This window comes from Macaca mulatta, chromosome 13 (assembly GCF_049350105.2).
Source record: "Macaca mulatta isolate MMU2019108-1 chromosome 13, T2T-MMU8v2.0, whole genome shotgun sequence".
Taxonomy (NCBI): domain Eukaryota; kingdom Metazoa; phylum Chordata; class Mammalia; order Primates; family Cercopithecidae; genus Macaca; species Macaca mulatta.
The window spans coordinates 79,357,869-79,371,965 of NC_133418.1; the positions used below are offsets into that span (position 1 = coordinate 79,357,869).

Sequence of the window (14,097 nt, forward strand, 5' to 3'; positions counted from 1 at the left end):
CCCTTTATTTCTTTTTATTGCCAAATAACATTCTATTGTATAGGTATACAAGATTTTGTTTAGTCATCAGTTGATGGTTTGTTTTTTTTTTTTAACATTTTTGGCTATTACGAATAAGGCTGCTATGAAAATTCATGAATAACATTTTATATGGACATAATGTTTCCATTTCTCTTGAGCGTATACCTGAGAATAAAAAGTGGGACGCGTGTAACTATGTTTAACATTTTCCAGAAATCTTTTTGACTTCTATTACTTTGCTGTCCTCATCACTTATTCTCTGCCTCTTTTTTTACTTCCTCCTTTTCTTCTTTGTCTCAAAATGTGACGTTCCCTAAGTTTTGGGCCATAACTCTTCCTCCCTCTTAATTATCTTTATCAGCAATTCATTAGACTCCCTTTTCCTGAGCTATCTCCCTCTTACTTTCAAGAATCTATTGTCGGCTTGATCATTCTCAACCTAGAGCTCTGCATTATTACTGTCTACTAAACAACTCATTCTTGATTATCTTGCCGGCAGGAAAGTAGCACCATCTCTCTCTAAAGCCTGGATATAGGAGTTATAAAAGTGTTGTATGACATTTTTGTTTTCTCAGTGCATACAAAAGTTATGTTTACACTATAGTGTGTTAAGAATCTAATGGCATTATATCTCAAAAAAATATGTACACACCTTAATTAGAAAATATTGTTAAAAATGCTAATGATCATCTGAGCCTTCAGCAGTTCACAATCTTTTTGCTGGTGGAGGGTCTCGCCTTGATGTTGGTGGTTGCTGACCGGAGTGGTGGTTACTGAAGGCTGAGATGTGGTGGCAGTTTCTTAATATAAGACAATAATGAAGTCTGCTGCATCAGTGGACTCTCCTCTCACAAAAGGTTTCTCTGTAGCATGTGATGCTGTTTGGTAGCATTTTACATTCAGTAGAACTTTATTTAAAATTGAAGTCCATGTTATCCATTCCTGCTGCTGCTGCTTTATCAACAAAGTTTATGTAATATTTGATATCTTTTGTCATTTCCACAATGTTCATATAGCATCTTCACCAGGAATAGATTCCACGTCAAGAAGCCACTTTCTTTGCTTATCCCTAAGAAAGCAGCTCCTCATTATGTCAAGTTTGATTGTGAGATTGCAGCAATTCAGTTACATCTTCAGGGTCCACTTCTAATTCTAGTTTTCTTGCTATTTCCACCACGTGTGAAGTGGCTTTCTCCACCAAAGTATTGAATCTCTCAAAGTCATCCGTGAGAGTTGAAATCAGCCTCCTCCAAACTCTGGTTAATGTTGACATTTTGCCCTCCTCCCATGAATTATTAATGTTATTAATAGCATCTGGAATGGTAAATCCTTTTCCAAAAATTTTCAACATACTTTGCCCAGATCCTCAGAGAAATCACCATCTATGGTAGCTATAGCCTTACAAAATGTATTTCTTAAAAAATAAGACTTGAAAGTCAAAATTACTCCATGACCCATGGTATACAGAATGGATGTTGTGTTAGTAGGCATGAAAACAGTATTAATCTTGTACACCTCCATCAGAGCTCTTGAATGACAGGTGCATTGTCAATGAGCACTAATATTTTGTAAGGAATCTTTTTTTCTGAGCAGTAGGTCTCCACGGTGAGCTTAAAATATTCAGTAAGCCATGCTGTAAACATATGTGCTATCATGCAAGCTTTGTCGTTTCATTGATAGAGCACAGGCAGTGGACTCTCCTGTCACAAAAGGTTTATCTGTAGCATGTGATGCTACATAATCTAGCATAATTCTTAAGAACCCAGGGATTTTCAAAATGGCAAATGAGCCTTGACTTCAACTTAAAGTCACCAGCTGCATTCCCCTCTGATAAAATGAGTCAGGCTGTCTTTTGAATCTTTGAAGCCAGGCATTGACTTCTCCTCTCTAGCTATGAAAGTCCTAAATGAAATGGCATCTTCTTCCACGAGAAAGCTATTTTGTTTACATTGACAGTCTGCTGTTTATTGTAGCCACCTTCATTATGATCTTAACTAGATCTTCTGGATAACTTGCTGCCACTTCTATATCAGCAATTGCTGTTTCATCTTGTACTTTTATGTTAAGAAGATGGCTTCTTTCCTTAACCCTCACAAACCAGCCTTTGCTGTCTTCAAACTTTTCTTTTGCAGCTTCCTCACCTCTCTCAGCTTTCATGGAATTGAAGAGAGTTAGGACCTTGCTCAGGATTACACTTTGGCTTAAGGGAATGTTGTGGCTGGTTTAATCACTCATACTTTCTCCATATCAGCAAAAAGTTGTTTTGCTTCCTTATCATTTGTGTGTTCACTGGAGTCACACTTTTAATTTCCTTCAAAAACTCTTCCTTTGCATTCACCACTTTGCTAACTGGCCCAAGAGGGCCACCTTTCAGCCTTTCTCAGCTTTCAACATGTCTTTTCAATAAGCTTAATTATTTCTAGCTTTTGATTTAAAGTAAGAGACATGCGACTCTTCCTTTTACTTGAACTCTTAGAGGCCATTGTAGGGTTATTTATTGACCTAATTTGAATACCATTGTGTCTCAGGGAATAGGGAGGCCCCAGGAGAGGGAGAGAGGGGAATAGCCACTTGGTGGAGCAGTCAGAACACACACATCATTTATTGATTAAGTTTGTTACCTTATAGGTGTGGTTCGTGATGTTCTAAAACAATTACAATAGTGATATCAAAGATCATTGGTCACATATTACCATAACAAATATAATTTAATTTTGAAATATTGCTGAGAGTTACCAAAATGTAACACAGTGACCAGAAGTGTGCCCATGCTGTTGGAAAAATGGTGCCAGTAGACTTACCCAACTCAGGGTTGCCACAGATTTTCAATTTGTAAGAAATGCAGTGTCTGAGAAGCACAATAAAATGAAATGCAATACAATGAGGTGTCCATATATTCTTAAATTCTTGACTTGGTTTACTGTTGTGGGGGCTTTTCTTGTTGTTTTTACTCAAAAGTATATAGGCAATGTATACGTGTTGAAAATCATTCTTTTAAATGTTACATTTACATTACACATTTAAATGTTAGGCTAAAGAAATAATACTTGCTTTAGAGAAATTCAAGCATATCTCTACTTTAAATCTGTAATAATGAATGTGGTTATTAGAGGAAAGCATTTCTCCTATCACCTTCAGTGCTTGCACTAACTAACCTTTTGTAATTGATTTCTTTAAATAATAAAGATGTATGTGAAGGCCTTGGAATCCCTGTCTCTTCTGGGAGAGAAATAGATTGTATAACACCAGCTCAATGTTCTCTAAGCTTGCTTTGCAAGGAGCTATATGTCACTATATGTTAGGTGTAGTAATAAAGGATATGAAAAAAACTTGAATGATCATGCGTTGAACTTGATGTTCACAGTAGATAAGTAGATCTTATGTCTGATTAGAGAAGTGGTACAAATCAGTGACTGGAGAATCTAAGAGTCACTTGCAAGAGATGACTTTTGTTTCCAGACCTTGAACAGCTTAACATGGAAACAGGCACAGGATTTTCCTTGATGATCTTAATATTTTCACTTAATGAATTTATATTTCATCCAACCTGTATGAGAAGGTGACACTGATCAGCTTCCATGTGTTTTGAAAATGGAAGCAGTTCATGTAGAAAGACTCAACGTAAATATGCTACTGGAGAGGGAGGTTACCTTTAGAACTATTCGTAAGAGTTGTAGTATCTTTTTTTCTAGCTAATTCTATCTTATAAATGAAAGATGTGAATTTTTATTGATATTTGGTAAAAAAAAATGACAATAAATGACGATCAAGTAAAATCGTGACACAGTTAAAGGAATGTTTGAAATTAACTCTAAAGTTTCTTGAGCATGGATTGTAATGGTCAAGAAAGGGATGTAATTAGAACTATGGTGTGTTAAGAGACAAGCAGTTGGGAGAGAAGGAGATCACTTGCCAGGGCAATCTTGCAGTCATATTCAAGACCACATGAATATATTCATTAGCCAAGTAGTTTGATCTCTGGTTGCATTAAGATATGATTCTGCTGGGTGCAGTAGCTCACGCCTGTAATCCCAACACTTTGGAAGGGTGAGGCAAGAGGATTGCTTGAGCCCAGGAGTTCAAAGCTGCAGTGAACTGTGATGGCACCACTGCAGTCTATCCAGGGCAACAGAGTGAGACCCTATCTCTAAAAAAAGGGAACTTTAAAAAAAGAGGTAATTATATCATTTGTTCATTATTTGGGGGACCTAGTTCTAATAAGCATATTTGACATATAAAAATATATTTGTAATGATGCAGGATTATTTAAAACAAGATTTTGCTTGCTCTGTGAAGCATGAGGTATCCTATTATGCTTTACATAAAGAATGAATAGGTAATCTTGTAAGTATAGGGAATAAACGTTTTATTTGTTTTTCTAAATCTATAATCCTGTCAAACTACTTGTGTTCAAGAATGCTTAGGAATTCTGATGACATAATTCATCATGAAAGTTTGCATTTACTTTTTGTGTGCGGGGAAAAGAGAACTTTGAAACTTAGCTAAATTGTTGGCCTTTTTAGAGGGATGATGAGGAGGGACAGGATTAAGTACTTACATTATGAGGAACTAATGTAAGTAATTATTAGGTACTGCTTTTCACATTAAGTCATACTTGTTTTCTGATTCTATTTTTTCAGTTTCCATAGCAAGGCGTGTTCAAGATCCATTAGCTGAGCTAGTGAAAATTGAGCCGAAGCACATTGGAGTTGGAATGTATCAGGTAAAGCAATGTGGATCATTTAATTTATGAAATCCATCAATACAAGGAGCAGTACTCAAACCTGGCATAGTAATTAAGTGTCTATGGGAGTAGATTCCCATTTTCAAGGTTATACAGTTTGTGGGAAGTAGGAGTTTTAAGTCATCAGGGAAGGAGGGAATTATTTTTGTCATCGTTGTTCTGGTGTTAATGATTTTGATTAAGACTTAGAATTGACTGTGGTCAGATTTAAAGACTATGAAAACACTGGATGAAACTAATAATTAATTTGGAGAGAGAGCCTCTTCTTTTAACATTATTATAAAAGTGGAGGTGCTACAGGGACATGTTGGCTCTTTGTGTAAACCGGTATGAACTATTGATCTTTATTGACCTTTCAAGGAAATGTTTTTGGTACCTTCTCTCTCTTGTTTTTTTCCTGTATTTCCCATTCCTACTTGATTATTATAGTTCGTTTTTGGTCATTACCCAAAATAGTCTAAAACCATTCAGTTGATTAAGTTTGTTACCTTACATGGGTGCAGTTCGTGGCATTCTAAAATAATTACAATAGTGATATCGTGCATTGATCTTGATGTTCACAGTAGTAAGTAGATCTTATGTGTGATTAGAGAAGTGGTAGGTAATAGTAGTACTCATTTTTGTTGTTACTGTATTTTTAATTCTTGAGGTTGTATGTGTTCATTGGACAATTCAAGACAGCACTAAACGTTGGCAGAGTGAATTTATGGTGATAGCAAAATGGTACGTGGGGCTTAAGTTGTCTCCAGAAGGTTTGGGTCAAATTGTTTTCCTCTTTGTCAAAAGCTGTTAATTGTGAAATAGAGTATTTCCTTCTGTATAATTTTTATGGGATTTGAATGATAGGTACTATACTACACTTTTTCTAAAGAAATATATCATGTCATGGATTTTGTGACTACTAGATATGGAAGACACCTTAGAATTCGTGTAACCCTACCCTCCTCATTTGATAGAAAAAGAGTCTGTGTCCTGGAGTACTTAAGACATTTACCCAAGATCACATGGTAGCAAAGCTTGGATTAACCTGTCATATATTGAGATTCAACTGGGAATATTTCCATTTTATAGCAAGTTGGACTAAGGCATTCAGACTTTTAACTGGACTTACTCATTTCAGAAAGATAGTTGGTAAAGGGACTGATCTAGCTACAGGTAGATAGAAATGACTGTTATCTAAAGAGTACAACTGGCTACATGCAGGGGCTCATGCCTGTAATCCCAGCACTTTGGGAGGCCAAGGCAGGTGGATCACTGGAGGTCAAGAGTTTGAGACCAGCCTGGCCAACATAACAAAACTCCATCTCTACTAAAAATACAAACATTAGCCAGGTATGGTGGCGTTTACCTGTAGTCCCAGTTACGTGGAAGGCTGAGGCAGGAGAATCACTTGAACCCAGGACGCAGAGGTTGCAATGAGCCAAGATTGCGCCACAGGACTCTAGCCTGGTGACAGAGCGAGACTCCATCTCGAAAAAGAAAAAGTACAACTATAACAGTTTTGTGATACAGGCATTATAATGAAGAGGAATTATATTCATTCAAGATAAAGTTATGGAGCATCTTGGCAAGGTAGTGGAATAAAGAGAAGCTTCCAAATTTATGAAACCTGGGCAGGCTAATAAGCTACTGACTTCAAAGAGATCTTTAAATAAATAGTGGAGACTTAACCTCCAGATTGGGATTCAGAGATAACATTTAATGTGAAAGACTTCGGAATTCATTTTAACGGCAGTGAGAAGTAATAGAAGAGTTTTAAGCAATGGGAGGTGACATAATCTGATTTATATTTTTAAGCATTGGCTCTGGCTGATCTGGGAAGAGTGACTTAGGAAGAAGAGAAGCAATAGGAACAACTAGGAGGTTCTTGTACTGGCCCAGGTGACAAATAATAGTGCTTGGACAAAGTTAATGGCAGTGAAGATGGAAAGAGGTCAAGTCTATTTTGTCAGGTCTATGTGGTAATAAGTGAGGGAAAAGGAATTATGAAGAATTTGCTCCAAGGGTTCTGATATGTAGATGATGCTTGAGTAGAGCAGGTTTGGTGGATTAAAATCAGTAATTCAGTTTTAGACATGTTAAGCTTGAGATGCCTACAAGAAATTCAAGGAAAGATGTCAAATAGGAGTTGGATATACGAGTCTGAGATTTAAAAAAATAGCCGTATTAGCATTGGACTACTCACTGTTCAGCAAATAATGAAACTAAGGACGTGATCAAGATGGTAGGCTGAATTAATGCTTTTCTTTAATTACACTACCCTCATCAGCTGCATATTCACAACTCCTAATTCCATGCGTTGACAGAAAAGGTGTACATGTGTACCTATATAAATATATATTTATTCGAATAAATTGATAACGGCATGGGAAAACAAGAAAGGGTCCCTCCCATTAGTGGATGGAAATCTCAGGAATTCCTTACAGATACTAAGCATGAAGAATCACACCCACGGAGAAATAAAACCTGGTGGAGTCACAGTTCAAAACATATACAGATCATTGTGTATCAATGTGTTCTTGAGGTAGGTGCAGTTCCAGGTAGAGCCAAACTAGTCAGATTCAAATAGTGGGGAGAAGGTCTGAAGTATTAGATAAGGAGATACATATAGAGAAGCTAGGCCTGTAGTAACCTCCTCCGCCAATATACTCTGAATCCAAGTTAAAGCAATGACCTTAACATAGGCCAGAGAGGCTGGGAGATACCTCAAGAGACCTTCGATTGTCAGGAAGCTCAAGGAGCCTCATCCTGAGAAGACAAATTCCTGCCATGTACATGACACCTGGCATGATGTCCCACATTTCCCACATTATCACTGGAGGTGAGGAATAGTAAACAGAAACAGCATACATAGACAGACAGTTAGGGACTCTGAAACGATCTCACTACCAAGAATGATTAAACATTTGAGGAAAACCTATGGTAGACAAATGAGGCACCAAACTTAATAAACAAAAGGCAATACCCAGTGAGACAATGAATAGGTAAGAGAGACTTTGAAATAAGTGAAAGTAAGATTCACAGAAAGAAAAGAGAGATTATTGCATTTATAAAGAACATATGTATTAAAATGAATGCAAACCTATCAAATATCTTAGAATTTAAGAATGTAATTATCAGGATTAAAATGCATAATTGGACTAAATAGAGTGGACACAGTTAAAAGCAAATTAATGAATTGGAAGATTGAGTTCCTTCAGAATACAGTTTTGAACTGAAAATGGTGGAAAGCATGAACAAAAGTCACATGATATAGAAGACATTCTAAACCTTCAGTGTTCATCTGATGTAAAATTGAATTAGTATGGAGTTATAATCACAGAAGTAATAGAAGGAAATTTTCCCAAACTGAAGACAGACAAGTCTTCTGAAAACACCTTATGAGGGCAGAAGTAAAGACTAACCAAAGGCCTACACTAAATGCTTGCTTATGAAATTTCAGAATACGTGATAAAGAGGAACTGACAAAGTATTCAGAGAGCAAACATAGTTTATCTGCAAAGGAAAGAGTGAGATTGACATCAGGCCTATTATTGATAAAAAATAAATGATAGAAGATAGAATGCAGTAATTGTGAAGTTGTGGGAAAAAAACATTTTGAACTTATAATTCTAAATGAGGCAAACCATCAATTCAGTGTGAGTGGAAAATAAAAACAATTTTGAACCTTCTCTGATTGTTTCACACCTTCTTTGAAAGAATTTATAGAAGTACTCCCTTCCCAAAAGCAGGGGAGTGTCCAAAGAAGGGAAAGACATGACATGGGAAACATGTACACACAGTAAAATGTATAGTTGAGCCTGATAGTTTTTAAAATCTATAATGTTAATCTTTAAATATTTAAGTCTGGATCAGATCAGTTCAACATGAGAGAGTGGAAGAAAAAGAAATGATAAAAAGTATTAAGATTCTTTTTCAGGAAAAAGATTCAGATATAAATTAACTCTAGAATTTGATTAAAAATGTAACCTGAAACATATGAAGAACAACCACAAATAAGATAGTTAATATAAATCATGAGAGTAAAATGTAAAAAGTTTATAATTTCATCCAAAGGTAGAGAAGAGAAAATAAGAAAGTATAGGAAATAAACAATAAAATATAAGGAGATAGGAATAAGTAATAGGTATTTAAAAGTGAATGGGCTAACTTCTCCTATTAATAGAATTTCAGACTTTACAAAATAAAGCACAGCTTTAAGTTATATATGTGCAAGAGACACTCCTAAAGAAAAAAACAGCCTTGATATTAAAGGTTTGGATTAAAATGTTCCACTTAAATGAAAAAGACAGCCATAGCAGTATTGACATTGGACAAAATAGAACTTAAGGCAAAATCATTAAATAGGAAAAAGAAAGATATTTCATATTAATAATAGTCTTCCAAGAAAATATAAGTGCCCTGAGCAATCTGTTACCTAACAGCATAGCTTCAAGAAATATGCATATTACTAACTTTTCTAAAAATTAGATGAGACAAATTCACTGTTTTTGCAGGAGTCTTAGTAGACCATACCATATTAATATATACATTTTAAAAACAGCTTGAAGCTAGGCATGGTGACACACACCTGGCCTCAGCTACTTAAGATGCTGAGGCAGGCGATCATTTGAGCCCAGGAGTTTAAGGCGATAGTGAGCAATGATCATGCCTGTGCATAACCACTGCACTCCAGCCTGGATGACATAGTGAGACACTCATCTCTTAAAAAGACAAAGAAACCCAGCTTTATTGATATGTGCATAATTGCACGTATACAATTCATTCATTTAAAATGTACAAGTCAATGATTTTTTTAGTATAGTCATAGAGTTGTGAAAATAGAACATTTTCATCACCCCAAAAAGAAACTCATTCATTAGCAGTCATTCTCCATTGTCCTTTCTTTGCCAGCCCTAGACAACACTAATCTATTTTCCTCTAGATACTTCATATACATGAAATCATACAATATGTGGGTTTTTATGATTGACTTCTTTCATCATAATGTTTTCAGAGGTGGTCTGCATTGCAGTATGTATCAGTACTTCATTCTTTTTTTATGGCTAAGTAGTATTCCATTGTGTATATATGTGTGTGTGAGATATTTTGTTCATTCATCAGTTGTTAGACTTTTTGATTGTTTTTACCTTTCAACTATTATAAATAATGCTGCTGTGAACATTTTCGTTCAAGTTTCTATGTATGTTTTTATTTCTCTTGGATGTATACCTCAGAGTGGATTTGCTGGGTCATTTATTAACACATAATTTTAAAGCCATGTCATGAATTAGGAAAATTATTTGCCACAAATGTATATGTGATAACTACATATTTTATTATTAAGGTTTTGTTTTATTTTTTATTTATATACATTTGTAGTTGGTTTATATAAAATATTTACATAAAATATGTAAAGAGCCACTGCATACCATTTACTGTGGAAGATATACAAATTTCTCTCTATCAAAGAAACCCAAATTTTAAAAGCTGTTATTATTTCAACCTAACAATTAAGTAAGGTTGCAATAAGATGAAAAAATCTATGCAAGTCAGAAGGATACAGTGAGGTGAACATTTATATACACTGCTGGTAGAAGTCTAAATTACTGTTTCTAGCAAATAGTTAATATCTATTAAAATGCACTTGTAAAAATTCATTTCTTTTAGTTCTCCCTTTAGCTAGTTCTAAGACAATAAGAACTGCTGATAAGATTCATACATAAGTTTGCTGTAATAGCAAAATATTAGAAGCAACTATAATAGCAAAATAGTTTTTAAAATTATGGTATGAGTTGAAATATACAACTATTTAAAACAGGCTTTCAAGGAAGATTTAATAACGTGAGAAATTGCTCTTGACATAAAATTTTTACATTTCAACAAAGTGGTTGATGCAGAATAAAAACAATTTGCCGGGTGCGGTGGCTCACGTCTGTAATCCCAGCACTTTGGGAGGCTGAGGCAGGTGGATCACGAGGTCAGGAGATCGAGACCATCCTGGCTAACAAGGTGAAACCCATCTCTACTAAAAAATACAAAAAAAAATTTAGCCGGGCATGATGGCGGGGCTTGTAGTCCCAGCTACTGTGGAGGCTGAGGCAGGAGAATGGCGTGAACCCAGGAGGCGGAGCTTGCAGTGAGCAGAGATCGCGCCACTGCACTCCAGCCTGGGTGACAGAGCGAGACTCCGTCTCAAAAAGAAAAATAAATAAATAAAAAAAGAAAACCAATTTGTGTTTTAAAAATGTAGGCATGCGTTTACATTGAAGAAAAAAACTCAGCAGGTGACTGATACTTATTCTTCGGTTGATGTGATTTTTTTTTTCACTTTTTGTTTTTCAGACTTCCTATAGTGAATATGTATTAGGAAAAATTTGTTGTGAAATGTGTAGCCATTACCATAGATTTCCCTTACAACCAGAGTGGGACTGAATTTATTTTTAATCTGGACTTCTAAGTACTTTCAGTGTAAACTTAATACTTATTTTCATTTTGATTTAAGATATGAGTAGATGGACAAACACTGCTGATTTAAAAAACGAAAGCTGTTCAAAGAGAGAATGTTAAATAGATGAAATAATAGAAGCTATAATATTATTTCAATAGAAACTAAAATACTTTTGGTTTAATAACAGCTAAAATGCTAAAGGCAGCGTTCCAATCCTTGTCTTAGAAAATGGGGAGAGGTGATTTTAAAAACACATGCCTGTCATTATTTCTGGAGAGAGAGGCAGCCAGTGTGGTCAAATGACAACATATCCCTAACTGACCCCTAAAGACTTTGCTGGAAAGTGGCTTGGTGTTACTCCCAAGAAAACACTCCAGAGTGAGAGCAGGATGATGCAGGGTTGGCTCTGTTGAGTTCTCTGGGACGTGGGGAATGGTGGTTTAGCTTGGCCTTGTCATATCCTGAAAGCACAACTTAAATACACTGGATTTACTTGATATTTTTTTCTTCTTTGGACTGTGTTTTAGATATTTTCATGCTCATTAACACCTCCATTTGGTAATGAACACACACAGTAAAGTAGGAAAGCCTCAGAACATTGCTCTTTCCTCCTTTTGTGCCTCTCTGTTAGATCATTTGATGATGATAGAGAATGAAATGGTTGGCCAAAATAAGTTTTTGGAACTCTTATTGGATTCTATATCCAGCCATCTTTATTCTTCATTATTGTGGATAATGAATAGTTACTGTAAAAGGAAAATCATCTTCCCAGCGGAAATTTTTCACGGTAAAACCTCAAAGGTGGGAATTTGCATTTTTTTTCATTCCTGCTCTGTGAGATCAATTCTATGTAAAAACAAATCAAAAAAATAAAAAACAACTTAAACTGTTTTATAGTCAACATGTAGAGATTATTAAATGGAGTTTTAGTTTAGGTCTGAATAAAGTAAGGTTTCTCGTCTGTTCTACAGTGTTTGCTCAAATCTTTTAAAACATGTTAATTCCTTAATTATCATTGTATAGTGGGATACAGAAAAGAGTCTGTCCCATGCCCAGTCACCTAGGTGACTTTTGTCTGGATTTTTGCCCCATACACAAAAGCAGTATTTTGAAATAGAGAAAACACAAAGGTGAAACAGAGGAAATTGTTCTAAAACTGAGGCATTATTTACACAGCTGAATTCTCTGCCAAAATGGTTTTGCAATCTTGTCCCTTGACTCTAAGGCCCAGGATATGGGCTGTACTGAATCTTTGCTTTACAGGGTATTATGAGTGAAATTCAGAGTTAGCCTTGCAATTCCAATGCATTCACTTGTGACAAAGCAGAGACCTAACTGAAGGAAAACAAGTAATTGACCTTGACTAGGTGTATGAACCCATCTCATGTGTTAGAATTTGCTATTTATTCCTTAAATTTCAAGTTTTAAAATTTCTTTTCTGGGTATTTTTCGCTTCAGGATGAATTATGCTTCCTATGTTGAAATATTAGCTTTAGTTTTCTCAAGTTCCTAGAAATCACCAACAATGTAATAAGCCATATATATACACACATAACCTAGTGTAACACCATTACTTATCTTTAAAAGAAATGTGAAATGATAGCGTGATTTGAAGAACCTTTTAGCAATAATGCCTTAAATTATTAAAATGACATATCTAATTTCCTTTATCTTTTGTTTGCTTACTCTGTGTATGTCATTGACCTTGGCGGTGAAACTAGATCCATTTCAGTTTCAAGTTCACCTTCTAGTTTTCTAGTTTCATACATTAGCACAAAAATCACTGTTACAATTTCTAAAACTTTAAGGTACTTTCAGTGTTTAAAACTAATAATTATATGATCATTTAAAAAATTATATGACATTAAAAATACTATCATAAAGGAAAAGATTAGTAAATTCTACTGCGTTAGAATATAAAACATCTCTCAGTCGGAAAACAATATATTGACCATCCATAGACAGGGAGAAGGTATTATATTTACAACACATAAACTGTAAATGATACGGAATATATAAAGATTTCTTGGAAATCAAGACATGAAAAGACAGTTCCAGAGAAAAACAGGCAAAGGCTATGAATAGGCAATTCACAGAAGAGGAGATACAAAAGAATAATAAAGATAGGAAAAAAATTCTCTCTCTCATCATGAATGGAGGAAATGCATGCTAAAGCCATAAACCCTTCAGGCCGTTGTTAATAATTAGTCTGATAATTCAGATGTTAGCAAGCATGTGGAATACTTGGAATCTTTTACATTATTTGTAGCCGTATAAATTGGTACCACCACTTTGGAAGTTAACAGTGGAAGTTAACAAAGTTGGAGATGAGAATTCTCTTCAACTCGACAATTCTGTTGCAAAATGTATATAGCCTAGAAAAATTCTCTAAAATGAACATAAGAAGACATGCACAATAAATTCATTGAGACCGGGCATGGTTGCTCACACTTGTAATCCCAACACTTTGGGAGCCCAGGAGCTTGAGACCATCCTGAGTGGCATAGTGAGACCTCATCTCTACAAAAAATAAAACAATTAGCTGAGCACGGTGGTGCACACCTGTAGTCCCAACTACTGGGGTGGCTGAGGTGGAAGGATCACTTGGGCCTGGAAGATCAAGGCTGCGGTGAGCTGTGATTACGCCACTGCACTCCAGCTGGGGCAACAGAGTGAGACCCTGTGTCAAAAAAAAAAAAAAAATTAATTGAAGCAATATTTATAGTAGTGAAAATTTGGAAATACTGTGCTCATCATCTGGAAACTGGAAAGATATACTAGTAAAGTCAAGACTGTGAAAGAGCAGACAGATAGACAGACAGACAGACAGACAGATAGATAGATAGATAGAGCAGTGAAAATGACCCAGTTAGAGCTGCTAGATTAATACAGAGAAACCTCA

General features: G+C 35.5%; 1 protein-coding gene across 2 annotated transcripts in view; it reads left to right on the forward strand.

The window, feature by feature from the left end:
• The window catches only part of SRBD1 (S1 RNA binding domain 1), a 215,896-nt gene that overhangs the window by 122,979 nt on the left and 78,820 nt on the right, over window positions 1-14,097 (forward strand). For both annotated transcript variants that reach the window (XM_015112279.3, XM_077959633.1), the window contains exon 16: window positions 4,662-4,744. In XM_015112279.3, the coding sequence (XP_014967765.2) occupies window positions 4,662-4,744 (83 nt within the window). The remainder of the gene's footprint in view (window positions 1-4,661; window positions 4,745-14,097) is intronic.